Raw genomic sequence first — 8,999 nt, 5'->3', positions numbered from 1 at the left:
GCTCAACCAGCATCACAACATTCCTACGGAACACGATCAGCAGCATCCAATCTCCACGACCAAGGGTCTTCTTCTGCTGGATCAGATGGTACAATCAAGGGTAAAAAGAAAGCAAGCCGGACCCCATCACCATCACCACCTCCACCCCTACCAATACCTGTGATTGTTCCAGAAATCACATCTTATGAGCTTGATCTGCTCCAGCGATGCATCAAAAACGCCCAAGCCCCCTCTTGGCTTACCAAACCCCAGGGTACCTTTGGTATGGCAAGTGCTGGGACTCCCAAAGCAGCAGAGTGGCATTCTTTATACAAAGTCTACATTGTACTTGCTTGGGTCCCTCACTTTCTTAATGGCGAAGCTGGCACCACTTCAGCCAAGATCCTTGCCAGCCTGCTGCAACTCATTCAAATTGGCAACATATGTACTTTGCGCAGTTTTCACCAAGGCGATGGTGAAAAGATTGGTAATTTGGTTCATGGCTATCAAACCGCCCTTGGCGATGGCTGGCCACATATCAAGAAAAAACCTAACTTGCATTTTGCAGAACATATTGGCAAAATCTCAGCAAGGCTTGGGCCACCAGCTTATACTGCTAGCTGGTCTGGTGAGAGGATAATTGGAAGCCTGGTTCAGACAGCAAAGAACGGAAATATCCGTCAGTCTTTTTTGTCCCTCTGTTGATCACTTAAAATCAGCTGATTCCGGTCTTTGACACTTCAGAAGGACAGGGTGAGACATTACTTCACCAACACGCCAGACGGGCATTCTTCAGAGCAACAATTAACAATAGTCATTCTGCCATGGAGGCGGATCCAATCCTCCGAGATTACCTCCAAAGGAACCGCCAGTCAAGGTGGACTGTCAAGAAGCTCAGTCCTGCAGGCTTTCAAGCACTCCAGCGTTTCAATCATCTTGAGGCAGGTCACACCTTCAATTCAAAATTTGATGTTACCTCATCCATCAAGATCTTTAACAAGGCGCACAGCACTCACAAGACAACACCTGGGAATAGCTACATTACATATGCCCTGAACTCTCAAAGATGGACTGGATGTATCACTGAAATAGTCCGGCTCAACAACCTCCCCACACCACTGCTTGTTGTACATTCACTCAAGTCCCTGAGTCATCAAGACCAGCACAAGAATCCGTACTCTTCCTTGCCCGACTTACTGAACGCTACTGATGTTTATGATTCACATGAGGAATATCATGTAATTCAAGTCAAGGACATAATTGGACAGCTAGTTGTCATGAAGAACCCCACTGGTACATTTGATATCCATAACGCAACACTTTCAATTGTTGGCTTAGCAAATATTGTGAGTGGTTGAAGAGACTCAGTGCGTTTCTGTATACTAATTTTTTTACATATCCACTGGTAGGGATTTGTGCAAGATAGCCATGTCGAAGATGCAATGGATATGGAGTGAGATAAATGTGTATGTTGAAGTTGTAATATATTCTAGACATGACACCTTTTATGTGGTTATTTTAATTTGAGATAAGCTTTTGTATAAGAAAAAAACATAACCTGAGCCCATGATTGATTTCTTGATATGAGATGAATCCATGTCACTTGTGCTGGATCGTATATCCAGCTGAAGTTACATTGAAGCTTTATTGAATACATAGTGAAGCTTTGTTGCACCCTTTCTGAATCTTTCATGAATCTTTTATGAATCTTTCATGAATCTTTCATGGAGTAAGTGGTAGGCTCTGGCCTGCCAGAGCCCAGTAGATGGGGGCTGTGAAGAGATAGGCACCGTAACTCGGGAGTGGCATCAACCAGATCCTTCAGTGATTCTACGTGGTTAATGGGAACTCCGAAAGAGCCGCCGATAACATCTAATACTTCAAGTTTTTTGACCCGCTGTACAGCGCTTATGATGCCGGGTGAAAATCCAACCGATGTCCTGAATCTGAATTTCAGCTCAGTCAGAGTCTGCCCGCACATGCTGATGATCTCTTGGAGGTTTCGCATTAAGACTGTGGAGTAGTCGGATTCCCAGTTGGTTGGGCTAAGGCATCGTTCGTCCGATGCGTCCGCAGAAATTGCAATCGGATATGAAGCAATGTGTAACATAGGCGAGTTGAGATTCTCAAATGACAACCGGCGCACTTGAGTCGTCGGCGAGTTGACGATGTTTCCTAAAGTTCGAGATAAGGCATTGATCATGAACGGCGAGCACAGACGAAGGCTTTGGAAGACGTGGGGCATAACAGCAATTGCCCAGGTTTTTTGAATCAGCCGAAAGTTGAGCAACTCCGACACCAATGAGCGCGTTGGGTAAGGCTGATCAGCACTGTTTAAGATATTGGGAACTTCCTTTGGGGATTGTGCGATGAAGTGGGATAGAATCATATCGACGACCTCCATTGGAAAGGTCTTGGCGGCCATATTGATTAGTGCTATGATTCAATCAAGGCTAACAAAAAAGTCTCTGTTAGAGTGACTCACTCGACCTTCGTGGTACGCCATGGCTTTTGCGCAAGCACCACCAGTACCACACGATTGATTGGGGTTTGGTGTGTATCTTGGGGTTCATCGTCATCACGAGCTGGTTTTTCAGCAAAACACAAATGAGCTTAATTTGCCGTATGTTTTAATCTTCCGAGCCTGATGCTAGTAATTTCTCCGGGTGTAACTCCAGGCGCACGATCCAACCATGCCTGACCACATGGTAGTCAAGTTTGGGAACAAAACTCCATCTCGGCTGTAAGCACGTGCCGCGATACACAGCGCGCCAGGCATATGTTTCACGAGTTTCTTGATGTGTCAATGCGGTTGTTATGGTGATAGTCTTTACGTGTGTTCTTCACATGACCTGATGAATAGCAATTCCTATGATGAGCAGCATCGATAGGTCAAGGATTGCTAGTGACCGAGTCAGGCTCTGAACACTATGATTGCACGGCTCAGAGAACGCAAGGAAAACTTGAACACGTGTTCAGGCGATTTATCATGCCTCTGGATCGTGTGCGCCAAGAATTAGCACAGACACTTTTTGAACGGACAAAGAGTGGAATTGAATTGATCAAACAGTCACCGCTCAAAGCGGTTGTTAGAAGACACATCAAAGAATACAGAACAGACTGACTTTGATTGACACCACGATGGAAAAACATTTTTAGGAAAGTCTCGAGAACAAATATTTTTATGCTTTTATTGATTTTAGGAATGGAGATTGGACTCTGAAGAAGAATAAAAATCTATGGAAGGGCTGAGGACGGGTCGTTGAAGTACACTATGTTGTTTTCTGGTCTATAACAAAAGTCTCAATCAAAGAATGTAAAAATTTTGTCAGGATGATATCGAGGGCGTTGAGTAAACCACTCTGCTTAACGGGTGACGTCACTCCGGGTATGTTGACTTGACCGCTGAACCAAATTCAGAGATGCCATTCGGACAACAGAAGCCACGTGCGATGGTTAAATTCAAGACTCCTCAGCCCATTCGGGTTCCTTGGCAGCTTTGCGCTTGGGTTGTGCGCGAGCACGCTTCTTGCTTGGTTGAGCAGCGCAGCGTGCAGGCACGATGCTTCCAGTAGATTGCCCTGAACCAGAAGCAACAGATGATCCTGATTGGATTGAGCCCCCAAATGGGATGTCTGGGCTCGAGTCGGTCACAGTGACTGGCGACTTGAATGGAGTGTTGAGGCCACGGGCTTTGAACCTGATCGTCATTTCAAACATTAGGACATATGAATTGTACACGGCGTTGAAAAAAAATAAACATGCTTGACTATCTTGGGTCTGCCGTTGGAGTCATTCGACGCCGCGGCCTTGTTACCTCTGCCACGCGGGGCTAACTCTACATGGCCGGACGTTGGGGCTACCTTATTGACCTGCCAATGGCCTGGATTAGAAACACATACTACCGAGCGAAGATGCATGGACTTACAATCACAACGTAACGGTTGGTTCCTTCATTGAAATCTTTGATGTAGCCGTGGAATTGACATTCACGACCTTCCTTAACGACTTGAGGCGAACCAGAAAGGTGTTTAAAGGGCGGGATGCGGTACTCAACCGTGATTTCTTTGGCAAGCTTAGTCTAGTAGAAGCAAGATTAGAAACGTCGCACAGGCGTAGAGGAAAATTGAGTTGACTTACCTCGGGATGGAAATCACAGTGTTGGACAATGGCGTACAAACTGCTTTTGTCGGAGTCAGTGACCTTTGATTTGAGGTATTGCATGCAATCCTCAACTACAAATTTAGTCTCAAGAACTCGGCCAATACCGCTAACACCCACTTTGTCCACCAAGCTTTCAGAGAAATCGTCTAGACTTCCCAGACAAAGTCGATCAGAGCCTTCAAAAAACAAATTATCATCGTAGGTGTCCTCGGTATTGGTGGGGAAGAAAGCTCCGCGCAAAAAATACAAATGGTTTGGTTGAAGCTTGAGCGCTTCGGTACTGAAACCAGTAGCACGGATCTCATAGTGCAAGTCTTTGTCGCGATTCGCCCCCGCGCAACCAATTGAGGTTGAATAGCTGCGAAACTCAACCTTGTAGCGTTGATCTTCACTTAACTATGCAAACATGAACGACTTCAGCTTATTTCACTATGGCCTTATTGAAGACTGGATCGAACGCACCTGCTCTTCGACCTCAAAGATTCCAGAAAGATATAAACCATGGCCAGTACAGGGATTGGGTTCGGACATATTGTCAATCTATCACGATCTGTTGGAAACGGTGATGTGGGGAAGGGTAAAACAAAACAGTTTGTACGCTTATGGTTAGAGACTGGTGTAAAAGGGACAGACGAAGTTGAATTCACAGACGAACTTGTTTGTGAAAGACCGTAATATTGTGTTATATTGTGTTAATGGTATCTGAAGAAAGACAACAACATATCGCAGCGAGGGGAAGCTGCTTTTATAGAAGTCGGAACGGTTCGGTCAATTGAGTTGAGAAACCATGATCAGATGGTGGACTTTGCTCGGGTAACGACCTGGAAGAGCAGCTATGAATGTATTCGCCGCGTTTGCCTAGTGACCGGCGGGCACAATCAAGTTCACGATATTAGTGGCTCACGCGATATGAAAGCATATGGAGAGCTCGGGTAGACAGTGAATCCTTTGGCGCGGTGCGCAATGAGAACCAATACCTCGTAGATTGATGCGACCGCGATCGAGAATCGTGACGCAGGGTATATCGAGAGCTAAAGTTTTTATGAACCACGAAAGCAGGATAATGTATGATTGCCGGAAACATTATCTCGCAACGTGATTATTTGCGGCTCGGAGTGAATGATCACGAATACCCGGGTGTGAATGATGATAATCGGGTGTCGAGTGAACAATATGCGATACTCCATGAGGAATGGTCAGCCGGTGTGAATAAGTCGTATAGGGTCTGGGTGAAAGAGAACGGAGACCTGATGAAAACTTACCATTTGGCTATTCCAGGCGAGTCGACAGAGATGTTCCCGAGAGACAATGAGCAAGCGTGTGCCCAGTACCCAAAGTCAATGAAGCATGACTGCCGAACCACAAGATTCTTGGCGAGAGGAAACCGACGATCGATGAATGTTAGACCGAGATCGGCAGGACGATGAATCGCATAGTCACACCCCGAGCCTCACACGTAGGTGTTTCGTTCGGGTAGGTACCGAATTTGTTGGGAGGCTGAATATTGCACGTGGGCCGCACCGTAAAGAAAGGTATTGTGAGCACGTATTGATCCTCTCAAAGCCGGGTTTTAGAACCTTGGCGTTGGATCAACACGCTGAGTGGCAAGTCGTCAATGATATCAATCATACTTTGAGCAAAGGTCTTTAGGAGCTCGAGGATTTTGTATAATAGTACCTTGCACGGAAGCGTCACTTGCCTTCTATTTCGCCACAAACAGGCTGTCCGTATTGAAGAGCATGGCGCTCCCAGTGACCCGCGGTGTGATTATGTATTCTATCTTTGATGTGAGCAAAATAGTGAGTTTGCACAATTCATCAATCCCATCCTTATTCCACAGCTTAAATGTGTTTTTCCAGATACCACAGTTCAGCCCCAGACGTTTATGCGGTTCGCCGCAGGCGGAAACGACTGTAACAACAACCGTGGATGCAGTCACTTTTCATGAATGGTCCTTGACTCTCTTGCCTGACAGATCAGTTCACTTCTTTGTCGATGAGCAAGGATTTTTTAATCTTTCGGGGCGCTTCTTGCCTCTCGATGATCACCCCCAGCCCATCTTGTACTACGATGCGCATTCAGCTGGCGAGGTGCATGATTCTTCCATCGGAGAAAGTATTGAGCCCAGGCGAGTCTGCACATCCTCATTAGGGATCATCGTTGGTCTTCAGGACTTCTCGAATGGCAACCACCTCCAGACCAAGGTTTTATTGCGTCATACGGATTACAGCCACCTGGTAAGTACACTTGGTCACACTTGGTAGCCCGCCAGGTGCGATTCTGACTCAGTTGTTATGTAACAGGACAGTGGATATCGTACTTTTGAGATTGAGTACATATTCAACTGGGCTATGGTTCGTGGGGGTAGAAGAAGCCAATTGTTCAATGAAATGGTCATCGAAGTCTCGGGGCGGTTCTGTGGGTTCAGTGAGTCAACTCACAAATGGTGCATCATGGTGCGCTTTGTCCACGTCATTATTGTTGTGATTTTGGATGACTCATGCATTACTGTTTCAATGATCCGCTTGGTCTACAGGTCAGTCGCTTAATCGTAGACCCACAACACTGACCTCCATGCTCATTCAGACCATGAACCGAAGGTGCAGGATGTAATTTGATTCAAAACATTTCCTGCGTAGACTATACTTGAAATGGAGCGCTGTTTTGAGCAATAACAGAAGCTACATCTTTGAAGCGCCACATGCAGGTAATGGGTCCAATGAGCAGGATATCATTTGAGTGAGCAAACAATGCCGAACAATAGCAGGTGTTTTTTTGCAAATCGTACGTGCCCTGGCATTCCGTGAGCAGAAAAGCATGTGAGTCGACTAAAAACAAATGACACGCTGAATGTCAGGGTTGGTTTTGGGACGTTGTTGGCGCTACGACGGGCACCGCTTCGGGCACAAAAGTGAGGACGGGCTAGTGCGCAATTCTATTGAATGGGTGGGAATGTTGCTTGAGAGTTGAGGAGAAAACTTGCACACGAGGTCACAAGAACCTTAAAATGAATAATGATCCTCTGCCTGACCAACTGCCATATTAGGATCCGTGACCTGTGGCGATACCTTTCGCCTCAGAGGCAGAACAGAATCCGTTTGAAGCGTAAGGGTGGTTTCCACCAGGCGCGAGTCTCACTTTTACCTTCTCTAACCAGATTGGTAAATACAGTGCCCAAATGAAACTGCGTGCTGGGACTCCAACAATCTGAACTTTATCATTCTCTCCTGAGGCACTTGTGGGCCAATGTATCTGGTCGAGCTCAGTCATTTGTTGCAGTTGTTGCATAACAATTTTTGGTTACAAATTGCAGATTAAAACTGAGAAATCGTGGATACCAAAGCATCATACGAAGAATCAGCCGGTGATTACTATTCGTGTGGCGTGGGTGGTAAATCTGAGGAGCTGAGTGCAATGTTCTGGCACTGTCATGGCACGACAAACAAATTGAGCTGCTGTTTGTATAGACAAAGCAAATCTTGAGTTAATCAATCAATGCTTTCCACCCATACCACAAAAATCATTCATAGGGGGTGACGTTGAGCCAGAGCGACGACTTCGCTTTTTACCGAAATGACCCGTAGCAGCGCCGGATGCTGCTTCAGCTGATGACGTGGAAACACTGGAAGGCGATGAGCAATCGGAAGAAGAACCGCTAGACACGACATGCAAACGTCCGCTCGCTAAATTGCCAGGAGGCAATGACGCCGGCTTCGCTGGGTGTTGGATAATTCTGGTCATGCGCAATCCAAGAATAAGCGGTCAGGCTGTTAAAACGGGAAACACATCCGAAGTACCTAGGAAAACGCATCCGAGGATGGGTAGAAGGCAAGGCTTCCTCAGCGACTGAAGGGACGCCATCACGTGGTTCCGAGGGGTTGATGATGACATCAAAGTGATTTACCTACAGAATGGAGGTATAAATGTGAGTCCCAGATTGAGCGAGCCAGCTGTTGACGACTCACGATCACGATATAACAGTTGGTACGCTCATTGAAGTCTTTAATGTAACCATGGAACTGACATTCAGTTCCAACCTGGATGACTTCATGAGAATGGCCGAGATGCTCGAAGGGTGGAATACGGTACTCCATGATCATCGATTGTACCCTCTCGGTCTTGGGGTACAGTCAGTCATTGGGCACCGATACGACAGTGTGAGGCGATTGCATACCTTTGGATGTTGGTCGCGATGTTGGACAGACACGTATAGACTGCTTATATCGGGGGCAGTGAACTCCGGCTTAAGATACTGCATAGAGGATTCAACGACCCGCTCCACAGAAAGGACTCGACCGATGCCGGTGAGACCTACACCGTCAGCCAAGCTGTGCGCGAAAGTCGCATGGTCGGCGACCGCGACGGAATCAGAGCCTTCAAAGAAGAACTCATCAACCTTGGTAGGTGACGTGTTGGTAGGGAAAAACGGCCCACGCAAAAAGTAAATACGATGGGGATGAAACTTAAAGGTACTATCACGGCGAGCCGTCGCACGGATATTGTAGAAGTTGAAGTTGTCGCGATCAGCACCATGGAGACTGATCCACAAAGAGTATGTTTCGAAGTCGGGGTGATCTTCATGCTCCCGCCATACCTACATGGGCTCAATAAGCTAAGCATCTTTCGAGAATACATAGGGATCAGATGAATTACCTTTCCTTCGATTTGAAAATTGCCAGAAAGATAAATACAGTGACCGATAGGATTGTCGGGTTCTGACATGGCAATGGCTATACCCACGAAGTTGAACAGTCGATCCACAGGAATGTGATCATCAGTGTCAAGGCGAGACAACATGAACCAGCGAGATGACAAAAATAGGAAACCGGTCAACGTGAATCAGATGTAAACGGCGA

General features: G+C 46.5%; 2 protein-coding genes across 2 annotated transcripts; one reads left to right on the top strand and one right to left on the bottom strand.

Moving 5' to 3' along the window:
* Positions 1-3,441: 3,441 nt before the first annotated feature.
* On the bottom strand, positions 3,442-4,674 carry MELLADRAFT_93465 (uncharacterized protein; the record flags this gene model as incomplete). The annotated part of the gene is made up of 5 exons (XM_007405886.1): positions 3,442-3,645; positions 3,750-3,851; positions 3,908-4,060; positions 4,120-4,539; positions 4,606-4,674. The coding sequence occupies 5 exons, from the start codon at positions 4,672-4,674 to the stop codon at positions 3,442-3,444; spliced, it is 948 nt and encodes a 315-aa protein (XP_007405948.1).
* A 536-nt stretch (positions 4,675-5,210) lies between these two features.
* On the top strand, positions 5,211-7,993 carry MELLADRAFT_103080 (uncharacterized protein; the record flags this gene model as incomplete). The annotated part of the gene is made up of 7 exons (XM_007406187.1): positions 5,211-5,461; positions 5,864-5,942; positions 6,012-6,258; positions 6,315-6,380; positions 6,416-6,599; positions 7,190-7,248; positions 7,728-7,993. 7 exons carry the CDS (start codon positions 5,211-5,213, stop codon positions 7,991-7,993), a joined length of 1,152 nt encoding a protein of 383 aa, XP_007406249.1.
* Positions 7,994-8,999: the final 1,006 nt, after the last annotated feature.

The sequence above is a fragment of the Melampsora larici-populina genome (assembly GCF_000204055.1).
Source record: "Melampsora larici-populina 98AG31 unplaced genomic scaffold MELLAscaffold_5, whole genome shotgun sequence".
Classification (NCBI taxonomy): Eukaryota; Fungi; Basidiomycota; class Pucciniomycetes; order Pucciniales; family Melampsoraceae; genus Melampsora; species Melampsora laricis-populina.
The sequence above is the reverse complement of the archived record's forward strand: the minus strand, read 5'-3'. Positions and strand labels throughout refer to the sequence as shown.